The sequence below is a fragment of the Oncorhynchus masou genome, chromosome 11 (assembly GCF_036934945.1).
Source record: "Oncorhynchus masou masou isolate Uvic2021 chromosome 11, UVic_Omas_1.1, whole genome shotgun sequence".
NCBI lineage: Eukaryota > Metazoa > Chordata > Actinopteri > Salmoniformes > Salmonidae > Oncorhynchus > Oncorhynchus masou.
Window position 1 is genome coordinate 15946218 of NC_088222.1, and position 23987 is coordinate 15970204.

The following is a 23987-nucleotide window of genomic DNA, read 5'->3' on the forward strand; positions in this document are numbered from 1 at the left end:
ACTATGATTAAATTTACTATGAAGGAATTGTGAAAAACTTAGTTTAATTGTATTTGGCTATGGTGTATGTAAACATTCGACTTCAACTGTATACAGTAAGATGTATACTTAATAATGTTACACTATGGTATGTATGTATACTTGTAGGTGTATACTTGCTCATGTTATACCATGTATACAGTAATTGCAGATGTGTACTCGATAATGTCACACTTTGTATACTTGTAGATACACACTAGATAAGATTTCCTTCTATGTGTTTGTATATGGGCTTGAAAGCCTTTCCTGATGCTTCACCAACAAGATAAACTCTCTGTGTTTCAGGGGCCAGGTTGCCTCCCAGGCTGAACTCAGTTATTTAGGAATCGCCAAAACACTGGATATGTACGGAGTCGATCTTCACCCTGTGTTTGTAAGTAGTCACATGCGCCCGAATACAACAGGTGTAGGTAGACCTTACAGTGAAATGCTTACTTACAAGCCCCTAACCAACAATGCAGTTTAAAAAAATACAGATAAGAATAAGAAATAAAAGTAACAAAACATTAAAATAACAATAGCGAGACTATATACAGGGGGGTACCGGTACAGAGTCAATGAGATGCTTGTTAGAGCTGTATTCTGTGGTTTATCACAATCACATTGCCTTGATAATGTTCTTTCTTATTGTCCTAGTCTCTTTGTGTATGGAGAGATTACTATTTTCCTCTTTTCTTATCCTTTGACACATACGTTAATATCTTTACTGTGTGTTATTTCTGGTTGGGACATAGTATGTAAATTGTGCTTGGAATAATACCTATTATTGTGGTGTGTTTCAGGGTGAGAATCAATCTGAATACTTCCTGGGGTTAACACCTATTGGAGTTGTTGTTTACAAGAACAAAACACAAGTTGGGAAGTATTTCTGGTAGGTATTATTTATGGAGGATTTGTATATTCATTGTAGGAGTAAATAAGGAATATGATAGTTTGCTATTTCCACTATCACAATTATCAACGGACTTGCTGGCGTTGGTGCGAAAGGGCTGGGTTTTGATGAATTATCAAGTTGTGGGTATGTCGAGGCTTGGCCCCTCACTGGCCAATCAGAATGTACTCCATGGCTAAATAATTGGTTGCTTAAAGTTGTGTATTTACAGTCTTTTATGTATTGCCTTGGAATCAACTCAATTTCCAATGTTTGTCCTTTATAGTTTGTTAAATGGCTTACAGAAACAAAATAACACAATGTAGACTATCTTTGCTAAATACGTTAACTTGAACCCAATCTAAGTAATTGCATGGCTTCAATAGCATTCACACTGATATAGGTGTAGGTCTACTGTAAATTGTATTATGGCTGAGCATCGACATGCCAAACATTGTCAATAAACAAGATTGAATAAATAATTGATAAGGCCTAAAAAAGAGAGCAAATAATTTGATTCAAATTTGAAATGAAGCGACAACTTGTTTTAAATAGGCTATGTGTAAATATAGTTACAGACGCCATCATTTCTCCCCGTGGGCATATCATTTTAAAACAATGCAGACTATAGAGGGTTTTACTCACATCCCAATTTTTCACAGTAGCTGGACAAAGATCCAATATAAAGAGAAAAGGAGAACGTCCACTCACCGTTATACTGCTCCCAAATATGAATATATGTGGAACCATCTTACAGATCAGATCACATTCACCCATCTCCAGCATCTGCATTGCAAGCTCGCCACGGACGTTGCCACCATTAAACCAGGAAAGGTAAATCATTCTAATAACTTTGGTTGTAATAAAATGTAACGAAAAACAACCAATCAGTTTTTTTAAACAACAATAAATAAATGTGAAATGTAATGATATCATGAAATCGGCAGGATAAAAAAGAAAGGCATTGCTGTTGAACCAGCCTTTGTTATAGCAGGCCTAAAGGAGTGCTTGGGTTTTGAACAAATGAAACTGAAAACCAGCCATTTTTACAGGTTACAGATAACTTATGAGGTTCACCGGTGCTGTCTGGGATGGCTGGGTGACCTGGTAATCAGAGGTTCTCATCTCTCGCTTCAGGATGGACATGTAGCCTACATCATGGAGGGGGTTTGACGCATGCCCAAAACGGGACCTGCATGGCTAAAATAATGTTGGCCTGCCGACAATGCATAGATAAAAAGGGAATGTCACTGTTTTAAATTCTCACACATGATATTTTAATACATCTTTGGTGATTAAGATTTATTTACAAGTGGTCTCAGGGGCCAGTCTTAACTACTTCGCGATTGCATTGAGCAGAAAAAAAAAACTTAATTGAGAGGAGTGGAGGCTATACTTGGTTTTTAATCAAATAAAACAAAATAAAAACGTTTGTTTTTTATGTTTCTAAATACGAAGTATACAGGCACCAAAAGCACATTAGGCTACTCTTGTTCCATGCACATATGTGCATTGTGCGTCATGGCTTGATAGGCTGTGTTTCCATGGTCTAAATTCATGGCTTAACCAACCTGCATTACCGCTAAAAATAGCTTTGGTTGGTCTTAAATATCTCTAACATTGCTGCCTGAAATTAGCAGTTTGGATCATCTTTTTAAGGACACACCTCAAATATTTCCACCCAAATCAAAGCAAATCAAGTTTTATTTGTCACATGTGCCGGATACAACAGGTGTAGACTTTACAGGGAAATGCTGAATACAACAGGTGTAGACTTTACAGTGAAATGCTGAATACAACAGGTGTAGACTTTACAGTGAAATGCTGAATACAACAGGTGTAGACTTTACAGTGAAATGCTGAATACAACAGGTGTAGAATTTACAGTGAAATGCTGAATACAACAGGTGTAGACTTTACAGTGAAATGCTGAATACAACAGGTGTAGACTTTACAGGGAAATGCTGAATACAACAGGTGTAGACTTTACAGTGAAATGCTGAATACAACAGGTGTAGACTTTACAGTGAAATGCTTTCTTACGAGCCCTTAACCAACAAGTTACTACCCCTTAATTAGGGATAGCCGTCCCGTCAACGGGACAGTTGTAAATCATGCAGCGCCTTGTGTCACGATCGCAGATTTTAGAGAAACAACAAATGTCGGTGCATATAAGTGTCTTATATCAGCTGAAAGCTTAAATTCTTGTTAATATAACTGCACTGTCCAATTTACAGTAGCTATTACTGTAGCATATCCTATAGGACACCATATCAGAGATCCTAGAATGTAACCCGACTTCACTATATCATTAGGAGTGTAGTATATCCTATAGGACACCATTTCAGAGATCCTAGAACGTAACCAGACTTCACTATATCAATAGGGGTGTAGTATATCCTATAGGACACCATATCAGAGATCCTAGAATGTAACCATACTTCACTATATCAATAGGGGTGTAGTATATCCTATAGGACACCATATCAGAGATCCTAGAATGTAACCAGACTTCACTATATCAATAGGGGTGTAGTATATCCTATAGGACACCAAATTTGGTCAGAGAGCGACGCCTTCATGGCACACCAATGACGCGGGCGATCTTCACTTGATCGACTGTAACTTTGTCAAATAAGCACCAATCGGGGTCAAACAAAGCTAGATAGCCAATGAGCTGGGCTTTACGGGAGTGTCCGGAAACCCCGTATCTGTCGCCAAATGTAGCTGCTAACCTTGTGCGACAGTCAGCCTTTTCCTTTTGGGCGAAAATGATAAGAATATGGAGAGTTATGAAGTTATGAAAACTGGTTGTTTTGCAAATGTTGAACTTACAATATGTCAAACAATACTGGAAAACCTCAATCAAAGTCCAAGTATACAGATTTGACGTTATTCTTGCAGAAAATTTTTATGTGAATGTAAATGTCTCCTTCATGATTTTCCCAAATGTACCTGGGTGACTTTACACTAAATGTCATGTAGAGTGCTCATACTTATCCGTCTGAAACTTTGCACATACACTCTGCTGCCGTCTTGTGGACACCATCTGAATTACAACCGGAGTGATGGCTAGATGTGGGACCTTTCTGTTGCATTTCAAAGATGGTGGTAGAAGAAGAAAAAAAAGTTGTTTTTTTTTCTTTGTATTTTCTTCTAACAGATCTATTGTGTTATATTCTCCTACATTCAATTCACATTTCCACAAACCTCAAAATGTTTCCTTTCAAATGGTACCAAGAATATGCATATCCTTGCTTCAGGTCCTGAGCTACAGGCAGTTAGATTTGGGTATGTAATATTAGGCGAAATTAAAATTAAAAAAAAAGGGACTATAAAATATTTACTAAATAAACTGAAGTTAAAAAAAGTTACACAATAAAATAACAATAACAAGGCTATATACATGGAGTACCGGTGTGGGGGTACAGGTTAGTCGAGGTAATTGAGGTAATATGTACATGTAGGTAGAGGTAAAGTGACTATGCATAGATTATAAACAGTGAGTAGCAGAAGCATAGAAAACGAGGTCAATGCTAATAGTCTGGGTAGCCATGTGATTAACTGTTCAGCAGTCTTATGGCTTGGGGGTATAAGCTATTAAGAAGCCTTTTGGACCTAGACTTGGCGCTCCGGTACCGCTTGCAGTGCAGGAGCAGAGAGAACAGTCTATGACTAGGGTGGCTGGAGTCTTTGACAATTTTTAGGGCCTTCCTCTGACACGGCCTGGTATAGAGATCCTGGATAGCAGGAAGCTTGGCCACAGTGATGTACTGGGCCATACGCACTACCCTTTGTAGCGCCCATCTGAGTGCAAACAAGCTGATATAAGACAAGTAAATTGCCGAACTTGGCGTTACGCCTGGAAAAATGCCTGTGCGCCAGTTTTTACATGACGAAATTGCAAACTAATACCAGCCAAAAATAGAGCCCTTCATATTAGTTAGATAACTTGCTGCAGTATTTATGAGAAAATCAACCGTGACTAAGCTATCGTACCTGTTAATAAACATCTCATTATCTGTTTGTTTATTTTTGATCATTTTAGGCCAAGGATAACAAAAGTGCATTTTAAGGAAACACAGTTTGAGCTTCAAGTCGTTGGAAAAGATGTAAGTTGTCAGTTATTATCTTTCAGTATTATCTGCATAAGGAATGTTGTGTGAATTTTTGTTTGTTTCGCCTGAATTTTACACCTTGGCTTTGTTTGTTTGTGATTATTCTGTTTATTTTAGCATGTTTCATAAACTCAATAGTTTGATTCACACTATAATTCACACTAGCAAACTTGGTGTGACTGAATCAGAATCAATTTGTTTGGATATCACAGGTGTAGAAAACCTCATTATAATTTCCCCCCATTTCAGACTTCAATACAAGGCATAAAATAAAAACTGACTGAATGTTCCAAGGAGTAGTTGCAGTACTCCCATGTGAAACCTTGAAAGGTGTGTTTGATCTTGAAAGATTTTGACATCCGCCTAATGTTTAATGAGAGAAATTAAAGAAACATGACAGAGCAGAACTCCGGGACATGGTTGCAGCCTTGAAAGCTCTCTCCCATTTCCATTGATGTTCACTTCACAGGTGCAAATGGGAAGGGAGACACTTCACACGAACTTCACTTCCTCAAAATACATCCAGCTTCATGATGAACCTTTGGGTTTTCTGGGAATTTTCAAACTTACGCATTTTGGGAGGATTTCTTGATCATTTTGGAAGTGATCTGGGCCCACACCTTCAGATATCACTGAAGCAGAACAACTTTTTCTCCTCTCTCTGTTGAGATAGCGTGACTCATTGAGGCCTGTGTGTCTTGCTGAATGAAATATTGAATTTGGTTTATTCAGTCGATTAATTTTCACTGGTGTGTGTGCATGCGTGCATGTGTGTGTGTGCGTGCGTGCTCCAGCTAGCAACCTGAGAGTCTCATTAAGCCGAGGCAGTCAAGCAGCCAGAGACCCATGAGAAGCCCATTATTGACAATACACTATCTGAGCAGCTCAGAAGACCAGAGCTTAATTGAAATAAAATAAAGAACCAAGGATCAAAAGTAGCTACCTCCTCTTTGAGACTAGCTGTAGAGGTTGCAGTGTGAGCCGTCCTCTCTCTACAGTCTGATATCTATTATCCTAATGACCGAACACAGACATCCCATATGGGTGAAAGATTACACACTACCTGTTCATTTGCTGTACATGTAATGGTACATTTGTCAGGAGGGAGATGCAGTGGCCTATCCACCACCACCGAACACCACCTAATTATGGAGCCGGTTGTTTTCACAATAAATGATGTAGCCAACGTCCTTTGTTATGGTATATGTTAGAATTATAAACTGTGTAGTTTGGGTTCTGGATGCTGATTGGCTGAAACAACACTCCAGTCGTGTGTCTATCAGACAGTATATTTAAGCAATAAGGCCCAAGGAGGTGTGGGGATTGTGTCCCTTTTCGACACAGTAAAATCGGTCTATTGGCCTTCTCTGTTAGAGCTACAATATACAGGAATTCAATGCCCATGGACTTGAGAAACTGCACTGATTATTATACTTTTAAATTTAAATTGAAACATGGCTCAAATCTATCCAAATCTTTACACATGAGTTGTCTGTGGTTCCTCATATGTAAGACGACAGTTGATGATGGTGGTGTTGTTGTTAGACTGATATATTATTGGATGTAATGTATTTGTATTTTGTATTGTTTTAGTGAGTATGTATATTGTGACTGCGTAATTGTCCTTAGCTGCCCTGGCACAACGGCTGCAAACGTAGCTTTTGGCAAACCCCGGCACATTTACATGGATTTTGCGTTATTGTAATGTTGATTTTGATTAATGTGCATTGTCCCCTGTAAATAAATAAATAAATAAAATGTATACCTCTGGGGTTTGTGCTATATGGCCAATATACCACGGCTAAGGGCTGCATCCAGGCACTCCGTGTTGCGTCGTGCTTAAGAACAGCCCTTAGCTGTGCTATATTGGCCATATGCCACACCCCCTCGGCCTTATTGCTTTAATATACAGTGGCAAGAAAAGGTATGTGGACCCTTTGGAATTACCTGGATTTCTGCATAAATTGGTCATCAAATTTGATCTGATCTTCATCTAAGTCACAACAATAGACACACATAGTGTGCTTAAACTAATAACACGCAAATGATTGTATTTTTCTTATGTGTATTTTGAATACATCATTTAAACATTCACAGTATAGGTTGGAAAAAGTATGTGAACACCTTCTCCAAATGCTAATTGGAGTCAGGAGTCAGCTAACCTTGAGTCCAACCAATGAGACAAGATAGGAGTGGCCGTCCTGCGAAGATGACTGCAGGTGCACAGCGCAGAATGCTCAATGAGGTTAAGAAGAATCCTAGATTGTCAGCTAAAGACTTACAGAAATCTCTGGAACATGCTAACATCTCTGTTGACGAGTCTGCAATACGTAAAACACTAAACAAAGAATGGTGTTCATGGGAGGACGTCACAGAAGAAACCACAGCTGTCCAAAAAAACAACATTGCTGCCCATCTGAAGTTTGCAAAAGTGCACCTGGATATTCCACAGCGCTACTGGCAAAATATTCTGTGGACAGATGAATCTACAGTTGAGTTGTTTGGAAGGAACACACAACACTATGTGTGGAGAAAAAAAGGCACAGCACACCAACATCAAAACCTCATCCCAACTGTAAAGTATGGTGGAGGGAGAAACATGGTTTGGGGCTGCTTTGCTGCCTCAGGGTCTGGACAGCTTGATATCATCGATGGAAAAATGAATTCCCAAGTTTATCAGGAAATTTTGCAGGAGAGTGTTAGGCTATCTGTCCTACAAATGAAGCTCAACAGAAGTTCCGTGATGCATCAGGACAACGACCCAAAACACAGAAGTAAATCAACAGCAAAATGGCTTCAACAGAAGAAAATATGCCTTCTGGAGTGGCCCAGTCAGAGTCCTGACCTCAACCCGATTGAGATGCTGCGGCATGACCTCAAGAAAGCAGTTCACTCCAGACATCCCAATAATATTGTAACGGCGTTCTTCGTTTGTCGAAAGAGAGTCGGATCGAAATGCAGCGTGTTGGTTACTCATGTTTTTTAATGAATGAATCGCGGTACATGAAATAACTGATATAAATAAATAACAACAAACGGAACGTGAAACCTAATTACAGCCTATCTGGTGAAACTACACAGAGACAGGAACAATCACCCACGAAATACACAGTGAAACCCAGGCTACCTAAATACGGTTCCCAATCAGAGACAACAAGAATCACTTGACTCTGATTGAGAACCGCCTCAGGCAGCCAAACCTAAACTAAACACACCCCTAATCAACCACAATCCCAATGCCTACAAAAACCCCAATACGACAACACAATAACATAAACCCATGTCACACCCTGGCCTGACCAACTAATTAACTAAAAACACAAAATACTAAGACCAAGGCGTGACAAATATTGCTGAACTGAAACAGTTTTGTAACGAGGAATGGTCCAAAATTCCTCCTGACTGTTGTGTAGGTCTGATTCAGAACAGGTTAATGCTGCTAAAGTAGGGTCAACCAGTTATTAAATCCAAGGGTTCACATACTTTTCCCACCCTGCACTGTGAATGTTTACACGGTGTGTTCAATAAAGACATGAAAACGTATAATTGTTTGTGTGTTATTAGTTTAAGCAGACTGTGTTTGTCTATTGTTGTGACCTAGATGAATATCAGATCAGATTTTATGACAGAAATGCAGAAATTCAGGTATTTCCAAAGGGTTCACATACTTTTTCTTGCAACTGTATATTATTGATTTAGCTGCTGAATGTGATTTGCATTATTTGTTTGTTTGTTTTTGGGATAAGAGATTGTTGTTGTTTATTTACAGTGCACAGAGACGTCGTTCTTCTTCAAGGCACCCAATAAGACAGCCTGTAAACATCTGTGGAAGTGCTGCATAGAACACCACACTTTCTTCAGGTAAAAAAACGTCATACTTACGCACCCACACACACACACTGTCATAGGCAAATACTACTATACCAACACTATTATAACTTCTCAGTTAGAATCTCTACCACCTTCCACAGGTAAGAACCAAAACTATCTCATGTTCAGTGAAAAATGATCCTCCCTCCTATCTACAACACCATCACCCACACTATTCCTTTACTCTGTCATCCCCTCTGTCATCCTCTCCTCTGGCAATCCCTCCTCTGTCAATCCCCTCCTCTGTCAATCCCCTCCTCTGTCAATCCCCTCCTCTGTCAATCCCCTCCTCTGCCATCCTCTCCTCTGTCATGCCCTCCTCTATCATCCCCTCCTTTGTCATCCCCTACTCTGTCATCCCCTCCTCTGTCAATCCCCTCCTCTGTCATCCTCTCCTCTGTCAATCCCCTCCTCTGTCAATCCCCTCCTCTGTCATCCTCTCCTCTGTCATCCCCTCCTCTGTCATCCCCTCCTTTGTCATCCCCTACTCTGTCATCCCCTCCTCTGTCAATCCCCTCCTCTGTCATCCTCTCCTCTGTCAATCCCCTCCTCTGTCAATCCCCTCCTTTGTCAATCCCCTTCTCTGTCAATCCCCTCCTCTGTCATCCCCTCCTCTGTCATCCCCTCCTTTGTCATCCCCTACTCTGTCATCCCCTACTCTGTCATCCCCTCCTCTGTCAATCCCCTCCTCTGTCAATCCCCTCCTTTGTCTTCCCCTACTCTGTCATCCTCTCCTCTGTCATCCCCTCCTCTGTCATCCCCTCCTTTGTCAATCCCCTCCTCTGTCATCCTCTCCTCTGTCATCCCCTCCTCTGTCATCCCCTCCTTTGTCTTCCCCTACTCTGTCCTCCCATCAGGAAGTAACACTATCACATACCTCTTAACATAACTATCCCAGAAGTCAAATCCCCCAGTGTCCATCAGTCCTTGATCAAAATGAACAAGGCCCTGTCTGGCAGCACAGTGCAGTGCGGTCTCTGCTCTGCTCTGTCTGTCTGTCTGTCTGGCAGCACAGTGCAGTGCGGTCTCTGCTCTGCTCTGCTCTGCTCTGCTCTGCTCTGCTCTGTCTGTCTGTCTGTCTGTCTGTCTGTCTGTCTGTCTGCCTGTCTGCCTGTCTGTCTGGCAGCACAGTGCAGTGTGGTCTCTGCTCTGCTCTGCTCTGCTCTGTCTGTCTGTCTGTCTGTCTGTCTGTCTGTCTGACTTGATGAGAAGTATGATGATATGTGACCTCGCCTACCACGCAAAGGCATTATGTTCCCTGGTTGACGCAGACATGCTCAGGAAAGTGATATCATAACTTAAGCCTTCTACCTGCATTCTCAAGTTTTTTTTGTCACCCTTGGTGAACATTACTCAGAGAAAAACATTTCACAGGTGGCGTTCGACAAGGTTCGACTGTATTAGTGATTGAATTACTTGGAAGGTTCACAACTTCTTCCAGATAAAATAAAGACGTATTGTTGGAGCTAATGCCCAGACAGAGAATCTAGACATACATTTTCATTCACAGGCAATAAAGGTAAAATGGCAGGTAAAAAACCTTGGTGTTATTTTCCATTCTGAACACAATTTCAAATCATACATTAGGAAGGTGACAAAACTAGCTTTTTACCACCTGAGGAACATTGCCATGGTGCTGCTGTTTCTCTCTCAGGCGGATACAGAGAGACTCATCCATGCTTCTGTTACAAGCAGTCATAACTACTGTAATGCCCTCCTGTCTGGTCTACCCAAGAAAGCTATTGGTCAACTGTAAAACCTACAGAATGCTGCAGCACGTGTACTGCCAAGACCAGTACGGAGAGCCACATTACACCCGTTTTAAGGTCTCTGCACTGACTTCCTGTGAGTTTTAGAATACATTTCATCTATTTGTTTTTAAATCAATCCACGATTGTGCACCCCAATATATGTCAGACATGATTTTAGGTTATGTAGCCAGTAGGTCCCTCAGGTCCTCTGGCACGGGCCTTTTAACTACCCCAAAGCCTAGGACCAAGAGGCATGGAGAGACTTTAGTTACTATGCCCCATGTCTCTGGAATAGCCTGCCAGAAGGCCTGAGGAAGGCAGAAACATTGGACATTTTTAAAAGGGATCTTAAAACACACATGTTTAGCTTTGCTTTTCCTTAGGGTGCTTTTATAATCCTTCAGTTTTTATTGTTATTCTTGTTTTTCATCCTCTTATGTTTGTTGTGTAGTAAATATTTCTGTTTTTATTCATTTTTTTTCCCTGTGAAGCACATGGTGTTGCATTTCATGTCCGAAATGTGCTGTAGAAATAAAGCTTGATTTGATTTGTGCGTACATCCGTGTGTGGCCTAATGAGAGCAGTCTAAAGAGCCTGGGCGGAAGCGCGATGCGTGGGTCGCTGGATTTACACTGTTTAATCAGCGTGTGAGCCCTTTAGTGTGGACAGTCCCTGGACCACAGACAGACCTGGAGCTGCCATGCAGGCAGAAAGGAGGGGGCGTGACAGGTTATACCTACCCCAGGCTTATAGGCCTCTGGGAGGGAGAGGGGTGGAAGGGTGGGGTGTGGCGGTGGTTTGGGTGAGAGAATGGGAGAGACTTATGCTGTGACGAGACTCTCTCTCAGTTAAATTCAAAGTGAAATAAATAATAACTCTCTCTCGCTATTCACCGACACACACGCCAGTCTCGCACTCTCTCAGACTCAGAGCTTAGAATTTGAATGAAGCTTCGAGTGGTGTACCAGCAGTAATTCTGTCATTAAAGCAGAGATCAGAACAAGAGACCTGCTGCTCTGTAGCTAGGAGAGAAAGTGAAATAGGGCAGCAATTCAGTTCTCTTCTCTCTTCACTAAAATAATAAAAACTACAAAGTGGATTCAGCATTCAAACACGCATTGCCGGTTACCTTTTTGAAAGATGCAATATTTTAATTTCAGCCTAAGCGTTTAATCCTTCCTTAACATGGGTTAGTCACTTTGGAAATTCCTGAAGAGAAAAATAATGCATTTACTACTTGTGTAATAATGTACTGTAGAAACTTCCCCACAATATTCTAGGAGACTTTAGTAGAAGTACAGTATTTTCACATTCTTCATCTAGGCCTTTTCTCCATGGTTGTTGCTTTTTCTTAGAATGCCAGAAAATGATGGCAACACACTGACAAGAAAACTATCCAAATTTGGTTCCCTGGGATCTAAGCATCGGTACAGGTGAGCAAACCTCCATTTTATATCCGCTTCAAAGCTAGCATCCTTAATTGAAACAAAAACAAAACTATCAGCCCGCCTCTACTTTGGTAAAAAGCTGAGGGATGGGCCTGGAGAAATTTAACCCGTCTCAAATTCATATAGAGAGCCATGGATGCAAAGAATAACCATCCATGATATACATTTTGAGGCTATATAGTGTTTGTTTACATTTACATTGTTTACAAACATTGGAGTAAAATAAGCTTATATTTAAGGTACTGATGGGGTACACGAGTTAAACTAAGCTCATGAGGCATTTATAAGTTATATTCTTAAAGAATCCATGTGTATATATAATTAATTTATAACTCCAAAAATGTAGCAACTAAGGATTCGTGCTTTAAATGTCGTTATGTGTATGAAACAATATTGTAGAAACTGTGTTGAATATTTACAATATAATGCGTTTCTATTGTGTGTAAGATGGATGGAAGTCCCCAGACTTCCATCCATCTTACACACAATAGAAATGCATTATATTGTAAATATTCAACACAGTTTCTACAATATTGTACATACATAATACATATAAATAGTATAGCATTATTCTCTGCCTATTATCTTATCCCCTTCTCTGTCATCCCCTCAGGTAGAAACTTAACACTATCACATGTCCTGAGATAAAGAAGGACAATCCATGAGGAAGTCTCCCAGCATGTATTCATGCTGAAATCCACAACCTTGTGAATAATGCAGTCTGTTTTACAAAGGAGCTAAAAGGGGGGTTCAGTGTTAGACAAACACACCGTGTGTGTGTGTGTGTGTGTGTGTGTGTGTGTGTGTGTGTGTGTGTGTGTGTGTGTGTGTGTGTGTGTGTGTGTGTGTGTGTGTGTGTGTGTGTGTGTGTGTGTGTGTGTGTGTGTGTGTGTGTGCATGTGTTTGTGTTTGTGTGTGTACCACAGAGAGGAGGAAGACCTGAATAATTCAGGGTTCACACAACATCCGTCTCTCCTTTGTCTTCATTCTGTTGTCTACTTCCTGTATCTATTCTGAGAAGAATAGTTGCAGTTTTCTTCTGCAGTATTTATTTATACATTAGTGACCTCTGCTATTTGTAGGGTCACTGCAGTCACAACTGTGGCTGTGTTTTCCATGTTCATGTTGCTCTTCAACACCTCGTTGATGCATCAGACTAGCTTCCCGCTGATGCATCAGACTAGCTTCCCGCTGATGCATCAGACTAGCTTCCCGCTGATGCATCAGACTAGCTTCCCGCTGATGCATCAGACTAGCTTCCCGTTGATGCATCAGACTAGCTTCCCGCTGATGCATCAGACTAGCTACCCGTTGATGCATCAGACTAGCTTCCCGCTGATGCATCAGACTAGCTTCCCGTTGATGCATCAGACTAGCTTCCCGCTGATGCATCAGACTAGCTTCCCGCTGATGCATCAGACTAGCTACCCGTTGATGCATCAGACTAGCTTCCCGCTGATGCATCAGACTAGCTTCCCGTTGATGCATCAGACTAGCTTCCCGCTGATGCATCAGACTAGCTTCCCGCTGATGCATCAGACTAGCTACCCGTTGATGCATCAGACTAGCTTCCCGCTGATGCATCAGACTAGCTTCCCGCTGATGCATCAGACTAGCTTCCCGCTGATGCATCAGACTAGCTTCCCGCTGATGCATCAGACTAGCTTCCCGCTGATGCATCAGACTAGCTTCCCGCTGATGCATCAGACTAGCTTCCCGCTGATGCATCAGACTAGCTTCCCGCTGATGCACAGCAATTTACGTGTACTGTATTTCATATGTATGTAATTGTCAATGCATGTCACTATCACTCTGTATCACTGTCACTGTGTGCGAGACAAAAGGTTTATATGAAAGGTCAAGAGCAGATCATCTCTGTATCTCATGAGAACCTGACAGACCAGAAACATCTGCCCCCTGAAACCCTTCTAGTGGAATTTGACTGTCTCTTTCTGCTTACAGTATCTCACACTTATAATACATGTTTGACCTGTTGCATACTTAGAAATGTACCTGTTCTAGACAGACAGGACACCCTGAAAAGATAGATGATTAAACAGCGTGTGTGTGTGTGTGCACCCCTACAGTGGAAAGACTGCTATGCAGATGGGCAGGGATCCGTCTGTCGGTCTGCCTCGACCAGACCTGCAGGTGGTCAGGACCCGCAGCAAGACCTACTCCAAGAGACCATCACAGACCACAGGTCGGATGGACATACAACATACTTAAAGCCTACCTCAGACCTACATAACATCCACAGACACACTACACAACACCTGACAAATACAATGTCACTAAGGGTAACGTATCAATGGTAACTAATGCATACCCAAAAACATATTTTCACCTCTACCGTTTCCCAGTAGAACCTCTCAGGTTGCTATTGACAACACTGCCAGGTGTAAAGCACCTTAGTTGAGTCTCAGTAAGTTTAGTATTAACTTCCTCCTCCTGTTCCCCCATCAGGAACAACACAGGGCTTCAATTAGCTAATCATATTATATTCACTTCGACAGTTCACACTGACAGTACACTCTTAAAAAAAAAGGGTTCCCGAAAGGGTTCTTCCCATAGGAGAACCCTTTTTGGTTCCAGGTAACCCTTTTGGATTCCATGTAGACCCCTCTGTGGAAAGGGTTCTAGATTCCATGTAGAACTCTCTGTGGAAAGGGTTCTACATGGAACCCAAAAGGGTTTTTACCTGAAACCAAAAGGGTTCTACCTAGGTTGACCACATTTAAAATACTAAAATGTGGGACAAAGGGATGATTTTGCAGGACATTCACGGGACAGTGTAGCCTGCAAAATGTGGCCTCCTGCTGTACAGAACAAGCTAATTGAAGCGCGCCTATAGGCTACTATTTTGCCTCGCGCTAAATTTGTTGATGCAGAAACAAGACCAAATGTGCTGTTTTATGAAAATCTGAGAATATTTGGCCAATGAAACATTTCTGGTTTGTCTCAGGGACTGTAAACCAGTTAGGAAGGGAGATTTTTAAAACCAGATTGAGTGAACCCACTGGGCACAGACGCCTGTTCAACGTCTAGTTTTTACATTTGGTAAAAAAGCTGGATATCCAGCTTTCACTGGAACAGGCCCAGATCCACGCCTTTCACGTGAAAAAAAGATGCCGGAAAAGGGGCCACAGATCAGGCACCCTTCTGAAAATCCAGAGGCGAGCGAGTAAACTCCCACTGCCTCCCATTCTTCTCACTAACCTGCAATCATTGGACAATAAAATGGATGACCTACGATTAAGATTATCCTACCAGCGGGACATTAAAAACTGTAACATCTTATGTTTCACCGAGACGTGGCTGAACGAAGATACGGACAACATAGAGCTAGCGGGATTTTCCATGCACCGAAGAACAGAGACGCTACCTCTGGTAAGACGAGGGATGGGGGGGTGTCTTTTTGTCAATAACAGCTGGTGCGCTAATTTTAAAGAAGTCTCAAGGTATTGCTCACCTGAGGTAGAGTACCTTATATTAAAATGTAGACAGCACTATCTACCAAGAGAGTTCTCATCTGTATTATTCATAGCCATTTATTTACCACCACAAAACAAAGCTGGTACTAAGACCGCTCTCAACTAACTCTATAAGGCCAAAAGCAAAGAAGAACACGCTCACCCAGAAGTGGCGCTCCTAGTGGCCGGGGACTTTAATACAGGCAAACTTAAATCATTTTTACCCAATTTTTACCAGCATGTCACATGTGCAACCAGGGGGATAAAAATCCTAGACCACCTTTACTCCACACAGAGATGCATACAAAGCTCTCACCCACCCTCCATTTGGCAAGTCCAACCATAATTTTATCCTCCTGGTTCCTGCTTACAAGCAAAAACTAAAACAGGAAGTACCAGGGACTCGCTCAATATGGAAGTGGTGAGATGATGCGGATGCTATACTACAGGATTGTTTTGCTAGCACAGACTGGAATATGTTCCGGGATTCATCCAATGGCATTGAGAAATACACCACCTCAGTCATAGGCTTTTTCAATAAGAGCATCGATGACGCTCATTGGATGTGGCAGGGCTTGAAAACTACTACAGACTACAAAGGGAAACCCAGACGCGAGCTGCCCAGTGACACGAGCCTACCAGACAAGCTAAATGCCTTTTATGCTCGCTTCAAGGCAAGCAACACTGAAGCATGCACGAGAGTACCAGCTGTTCTGGATGACTGTGTGATAACACTCATGGTAGCCGATATGAACAAAACCTTTAAATAGTTCAACATTCAAAGCCGCTGGGCCAAATGGATTGCAAGGACGTGTACTCAAAGCATGCGCGGACAAACTGTCAAGTGTCTACTCTGACATTTTCAACCTTTCCCTGACCATGTCTGTAATACCTTCATGTTTCAAGCAGACCAACATAGTCCCTGTGCCCAAGGAAGCGAAGGTAACCTGCCTAAATGATTACCACCCCATGGCACTCACGTTGGTAGCCATGAAGTGCTTTGACAGGCTGGTCATGGCTCACATCAACAGCATCCTCCCGGACACCCTAGACCCACTCCAATTCGCATACCGCCCCAACAGATCCACAGATGACGCAGTCTCAATCTCACTCCACTCCGCCCTTTCTCATCTGGACAAAAGGAACACCTATGTGAGAATGCTGTTCATTGACTACAGCTCAGCATTCAACACCATAGTGCCCACGAAGCTCCTCACTAAGCTAAGGACTCTGGGACTAAACACCTCCCTCTGCAACTGGATCCTGGACTTCCTGACGGGCCTCCCCCAGTTGGTAAGAGAAGGCAACAACACGTCTGCCACGCTGATCCAGGGGTGTGTACTTAGTTCTCTCCTGTATTCCCTGTTCACTCATGACTGCATGGCCAGGCATGACTCCAACATCATCATTAAGTTTGCAGACGACACAACAGTGGTAGGCCTGATCACCAACAGCGATGAGACGGCCTATAGGGAGGAGGCCAGAGAACTGGCAGTGTGGTGCCAGAACAACAACCTCTCCCTCAATGTGAGCAAGACTAAGGAGCTGATCATGGACTACAGGAAAAGGTGGGCCGAACAGGCCCCCATTTAACATTAACGGGGCTGTAGAGGAGCGTGTCGAGTTTCAAGTTCCTTGGTGTCCACATCACCAACGAATTATCATAGTCCAAACATACCAAGGCAGTCGATAAGAGGGCACAACAAAACATTTTCCCCCTCAGGAGACTGAAAAGATTTGGCATGGTTCCCCAGATCCTCAAAAGGTTCTACAGCTGCACCATTGAGAGCATCCTCACCAGTTGCATCACCGCCTGGCATTGCAACTGCTCGGCGTCTGACTGTAAGGCACCACAGAGAGTTGTGTGAACAGCCCAATACATCACTGGGGCCAAGCTTCCTGCCATCCAGGACCTATATAATAGGCGGTGTCAGAGGAAAGCCAATAAAATTGTCAGAGACTCCAGTCACCCAAGTTATAGACTGTTTTCTCTGCTTCCACACAGTAAGCGGTACCGGTGAGCCAAGTCTAGGACCAAAAGGTTCCTCAACAGCTTCCACCCCCAAGCCATCAGACTGCTGAACAATTCATCAAATCGCCACCGGACAATTTACATTGACCCAATTTACATTTTGTACACTGCTGTTTGTTTGTTACCTATGCATAGTCACTTCGCCCCCACCTACATGTACAGATTACCTCAACTAGCCTGTACCCCTGCACACTGACTAGGTACCGGTGCCCTCTGTATATAGCCTCGTTATTCTTATTCTATTGTTACTTTTTATTATTACTTTTTATTTTTGTCTACTTGGTAAATATTATCTTCTTGAACTGCACTGTTGGTTCTAAAGATTAAGTAGGCATTTCACGGTAAAGTCTACACTTGTTGTATTCGGCCATGGGACGAATAAAATTGGATTTGAAACAATGGAAAGAAAGTGGGAGGTTGGTTCAGCATTCAACCTTACAGAACATATCTTTTCCTTATAGGACTGAACAATGTGAATCGGTCCAACACAAAGACGGAGAATGAAGAAAAAGAGGGAACGACTAAGATTACAGCACAGTCAGCTTTGAAGAGGTATCAGACATGGGCAAGTGATGTGAGAGGAAAATGTAGAAAACAGTGTACGAATTAGAGAGGTGTTCAGTTTGAAACAAATGGAAAAGGGGACAAAGACAGAAGGAAAGAAGGAAAGAAGGAAAGAAGGAAAGAAGGAAAGAAGGAAAGAAGGATAAATTGAGATGGATTGAGAGAATGCTTTTCCAACATCAGATAATATCCTTGACAGCTCTTCGTACAACTGCTTAGCCCAGACCAAATACAGTCATGGTTGTATTTGTTTACCTGTTGTTTATTTGTTTGTTGACCTTCAGCTCCATAGTAACCAAGACAGAGAATGGTGATCCAGAGGAACAGCGAGGGAAGCCCAGTGCACCATGGGATGAGAATGCCCCACAATGGTACAGTACTGTCTTTGCTCTAGGATGGATTGTATTGGTCATGTCGGACATGTACACATTACAATAGTTATTCCTGTTATGTGTTTGCATTGGTTACATCATTCATATTTGGTGGATTAAACATCAGCACACACACATCTGGAGAAAATAGTGACACAGGCAGGAGAGGGATGGCAGCTAGGGTTAAGTAGATTTCCTTGTTGACCTTACTCACGACAACAACTGAGGAACAGAGCAAAGCACACATTTCATCAATGTAGGAGGCTAAACATAGAAAACCCTCCCAGCGGCTTCATCAAATTCACTGCTGGAAGCTGTATGTGTGAGAGCACAGTGACAGCCAGTTAGTGTCTATACGTCTCCCTCGTTCACAGTAGCCTGGTCCCAGATCTGTTAATACTGTCATGCCAAACAATGACCATAGGAGTTGGCAACACATTACAAACAGATCTGGGACCAGGCTAAGTTCATAGTGTTTGCACAGTAGCATGGAGACAAACACAAAGAGATTGGTATTGGTATTTTATTAGTATCCCCATTAGCTGTTGCAAAGCAGCAGCTACTCTTCCTGGGGTCCCCACAAAACATGATATAATACAGAACATCAATAGACAAGAACAGCTCAAGGACAGAACTACATTAAAGAAAATGAAAAGGCACACGTAGCCTACATATCAATGCATACGTAGAGCATGGCATTTCCAACACTAGGGTTGTGGGTTTGATTCTCACTGGCGAACACTACTAAGGAATATAAAGACTGGAAGTCGCTCTGGATAAGAGCTTCTGCTAAATTACAAAAATGTAACAGAACTGCCCATTCATATTCAACTTGTTGAACTTGCAGAGCCGGTCTTCGTACGAAATTGCACCCTACTCCCTACATAGTGCAGTACTTTTGACCAGAGCCCTGATGAAAAGTAGTGCACTACATAGGGAATGGGTTGCCATTTCAGACATAGCTACTGTCTTCTGATGATAATTTAGTATTATCCAAGGCTATTTGCATATCAATGAGCTGGTTTCAACATTATTTCATTTCCATATTGATTTGTGTTATCTTGGGGCTGCAATGTGCTCCCTCTTTCCCTCTCAGGGGGCTGTGAGTGTGTGTATGTGTGTGTACGTGTGTGTGTGTGTGTGTACGTGTGTGTGTGTGTGTCAGAGGGGCCTTATCTGAAGCTAATGAATGCAGACAGACAGGATGTGTGTGAGGCCTGGGGTCACTAACCAGCAGCCATTGGTGTGACCTGTTGCCTTGGCATTTAGATGTATCCTCTGAGACTATGATGTCATCATCCTGCCATTTAGTGACGTATCTGTGTCATTGTGGTTATGGCTAGGTAAAGAGGAATGTTGTCAGTTTGTATCAGCGTGATGACTAAGGACTATACTTAAGAGTTTGTTTTTGCCAACAGATCATTCACTATATAGATCAATGTATGCATTATTGACAGCTAGCTGCCTGCCCTGATGGTAATTCTGATCAAGTTTCCTTGTTTTCCTCCCCAGTGGACTGTACAACACAGCAAACCAGCGAACCAAGTCGCCCAAATTTCTCAAAGCACGTGGTCGCACCCCTTCAGGAGGCAGCGCAAAGGAAACTTCCCAGAACCCACGCTGGTGTGTAGCCTTCTCCTATGATCTTTCACCTATAACATGTCAACCCACCTCTCCCCCCAATAGCTCAGCTGACACTAGCATGTACTGTCCATCAACTGTCCATGTGTACCTTATGCTCAGGGACGTCATGCATCCCAAAAATCAGAGGGAGCCCAAAGTACGCGAGGATAAAAAAAAAATCTCCAACTCCCGAAAGGGGGGGCTTCCCTCTGGACCAGCCCCCCCTTTCGGGAGTTGGAGATTTTTGCATTTTCAAAACACCTGAAACAGCTTTTTCAGTAATCTAGAGCCATAATAATTATGCATATTTCTATGTAAAAAAATGTTATTTTTCTGCATATCTAAGCATACCTCTTGAGCTGTCTATATCCTTCTGACTGGTGTTAATTTTTTTAAAGAAACTAAATATGCTTCTCTGCATCTCTGCTAAAATCTGGGTAAAAGATTGAAAGGAATGTGAGTCTTATTCAGCACATTTAGTATTACTTGCTTTTCTAATGTCTACCAACCTTGCCAGCAGGCATGCCAGCTAGTATGAAAGATAGACAAGCTAGCTACTCTAACTTGATTGATATCCTGAAATGGCTTCTTGGTAGCTAGTTATCAGGTTGGGAGATTGGAAACCTATCTAGGTTAGCTAAAGACAACTTCATCAAATTGATAGGTGGATAGTAGTATTACAGAGAAACACCAACAGGACAAATCTGAGGGGGCACGTGGCCATGTGACCTCTATAGGTATGACACCTGTGCTGGTAGAGATGTGTTCCCTTCACCTAGCTAACCTAGGACATTTTACCTGTGCTGCCAATAACTGACAGTTATATGGACTGTTCATAACCTGACCAGCTGTGCTTCTTGTGCAGGTAGAAAGTGAACCTCGGGTAGTGGCAGAAGAGAATAGGAGGGGAAAGGACTCGGGTAGTGGCAGAAGAGAATAGGAGGGGAAAGGACTCGGGTAGTGGAAGAAGAGGAGAGGAGGGGACAGGACTCGGGTAGTGGAAGAAGAGGAGAGGCGGAGACAAGACTCGGGTAGTGGAAGAAGAGGAGAGGAGGAGACAGGACTCGGGTAGTGGCAGAAGAGGAGAGGAGGAGACAGGTCTCGGGTAGTGGCAGAAGAGGAGAGGAGGGGACAGGACTCGGGTAGTGGCAGAAGAGGAGAGGAGGGGACAGGAGTCAGGTAGTGGCAGAAGAGGAGAGGAGGGGACAGGACTCAGGTAGTGGCAGAAGAGGAGAGGAGGGGACAGGACTCGGGTAGTGGCAGAAGAGGAGAGGAGAGGACTGGACTCAGGTGGCAGAAGAGGAGAGGACAGGAGAATACATCAATGTTGCTCTTTCAGTAATTTCCCCTTTGAAAAGTACATATATGGGATAATGTTGCCTTCTAGTGGTGTAATGTGGAACTAACTGTAGAGCCTGTACAGTTCTTGCTCCACTATTAGCATTACGCACAATATTGTGGGTATGTGTATAACAAAACATGTTTACCTTATAACAGCTGATAATTGTTCCTATACAAGCAGTTAATTACCAAACATGTCTTTTGAAGACTCCCCTGCTTAAATTGCCTTATAAATGTGTCTACGCTGTACTGAAACTACTGCAAAGGTCACATAGTAGTGTGTTTGTATGAAGTAGACCATTCTAGTAATCAAATACCAGATTTGTACTTCATGTTATTTGAATATGAATGAGTGATAAAGGTTCGTCTGGGCTGTGTCTGTTGTGGGGCAGAGATGCAGAATGTCTGGGTAGAAACCCTGAACCAGATTACCCCTAGGGTTTGTGGCCAATGAAGCACTCTCTTTGAATAGATACCAATTATCATAAATCATAGTGGGACAGATGCTCTCACTTTTAAGTCAGAGTCATTCATGTTTATGTTGATGATTAAAACATGTCAAACTCATCAACACTCTCTGTTTAATAGTAGTTGTAACATGACAGTGACATTCCTCTGATGTCTAATAGTAACAACATGACAGTGACTCTCTGATAATAACATGACAGTCATAACTTCTGTGATATGATCCCTCAGGAAAGGCCAGGCCAGTGATCCAACAGATCCCCCAAACCAGAACGATCAGCTAAGGAGGTACAGTTAGCTTACAGTACTGCATGCTAAATTCTTCAATTCTGAACCTCTGTCCTCTCTGCAACTAAAGGGTCACATCTTTACATCCCTACGTTCCACACAGACTTAGACAAGTCAGATAAACCCAGTGACTTGCCAAGATTATCATTGATGTGCTGTGTTGTAATGTGGCAGCACCACAAACCCACCGTTGGAGCTCTACAGGGATGACGATCTAGTCAGTGTGTGGTTCTGTTTTTCAGCAGTTACATTAGCCAAGTACTGGAGTCATTTCTCTAAAAGTAAAAGTTAACATTTGTCCTCTCTCTCTGACAGGTCATACACAAACAACATTCCATCTCATTTATTTGACCCTCGTCAACTTTTAACCTCGTTTTATTCACCGCTGCCCACCCGCAGGTCACGCTCTCGTGGCAACACCAGTAGTGGCAGCGAGTCCGAGAACTCCACCCGGGAGCATCGTAAAAAGAGGAACCGGTGAGTGATGCCACTCTGCTTTCCCTACAAAGAGACATATCTGTACATATAGCCATTAAATATACAGAATAAAGATATATAGTAAACCGCTACTACTACCTCCTATTTTGTACATAGTAGTACCATTAAAAGTACATAGTAATATTTCTCAAAGGTGACAGCCATTCCATAGTAAACTACAACTCTATCATATGGGGGTATAGCTCCCAAGACTACTATTTCCCTAAGCCAGTGTCTGTAAGGGAAGTCTGTATTGAAGAAATACAGCATATCATCAGGCTGCTATTGTCCTCTGAATGATACTATATGTTGAGACCCACAATGGTTCCCTAGCTGTGTCATACGATATACGATACACTATAGACAGCCTCAAGTGTCTGAATATCTCATGATGGAGCGAAAGTAATTAGGAAGGAAACGAGAGAGTATATTTCATGGAAATTGTGTTCCTATCTGTTGTGACAGTAAAAATAGTGATGTACTGTATGTACAATATTGTTTTTTCAAGTTTCTAGTTCTAAACCCAACACTGCAGTAATCAATAACAATTTAATACTAAAAATAACATAAGGTAGAAAAAAAAGAAAGAAAAAAAAGAAATAAGAAGAACACGAGAAAGTAAGTAAGCTTATATATACACTATATACACTGAGTATACCAAACATTAGGAACCCTTTTTGCCTTCAGAACAGACTCAATTCATCAGGGCATGGACTGTACAAGGTTTTGAAAGTGTTCCATGAGGATGCTGGACCATGTGGACTCCAAGGCTTCCCACAGTTGTGTCAAGTTGGCTGGATGTCCTATGTGTGGTGGACCATTCTTGATACACATGGGAAACTGTTAAGTGTGAAAAACCCAGCAGCGTTGCAGTTCTTGACATAAACCAGTGCGCCTGGCACATATTGCCATACCTAGTTCAAAGGCACTTACATTTTTTGCCTTGCCCATGCACCGTCAGTGGCACACATACACAATCCATGTCTCTCTTGTTTCAAGGCTGAAAAGGCCTTCTTTAAGTCTCCTCCCATTCATCTAGACTGATTGAAGTGGATTTAACAGGTGACATCAATAAGGGATCATAGCTTTCACCTGGTCAGTCTATGTCATGGAAAAAGCAGGTCTCTTAATGTTTTGTATACTCAGTGTATCGGGGCTGTCAGTTCTAGTACCATATGTACAATGTGCAGGGATACTGGAGTCATAGATGTAGATATGTGACTAGGCATCAGGATATATGATAAACAGAGTAACAG

The 23987-nt window shown here is 42.3% G+C and overlaps 1 protein-coding gene across 4 annotated transcripts in view; it reads left to right on the top strand.

Moving 5' to 3' along the window:
- The window catches only part of epb41l4a (erythrocyte membrane protein band 4.1 like 4A), a 99005-nt gene that overhangs the window by 59919 nt on the left and 15099 nt on the right, over positions 1–23987 (top strand). For 3 of the 4 annotated variants that reach the window (XM_064977516.1, XM_064977514.1, XM_064977517.1), the window contains exons 8-18: positions 325–412; positions 822–910; positions 4959–5022; positions 8798–8889; positions 12005–12082; positions 14185–14300; positions 18064–18154; positions 18451–18537; positions 20050–20160; positions 22198–22254; positions 22654–22731. In XM_064977516.1, the coding sequence (XP_064833588.1) occupies positions 325–412; positions 822–910; positions 4959–5022; positions 8798–8889; positions 12005–12082; positions 14185–14300; positions 18064–18154; positions 18451–18537; positions 20050–20160; positions 22198–22254; positions 22654–22731 (951 nt within the window). The remainder of the gene's footprint in view (positions 1–324; positions 413–821; positions 911–4958; positions 5023–8797; positions 8890–12004; positions 12083–14184; positions 14301–18063; positions 18155–18450; positions 18538–20049; positions 20161–22197; positions 22255–22653; positions 22732–23987) is intronic. The other variant, XM_064977515.1, reaches the window with a different exon arrangement.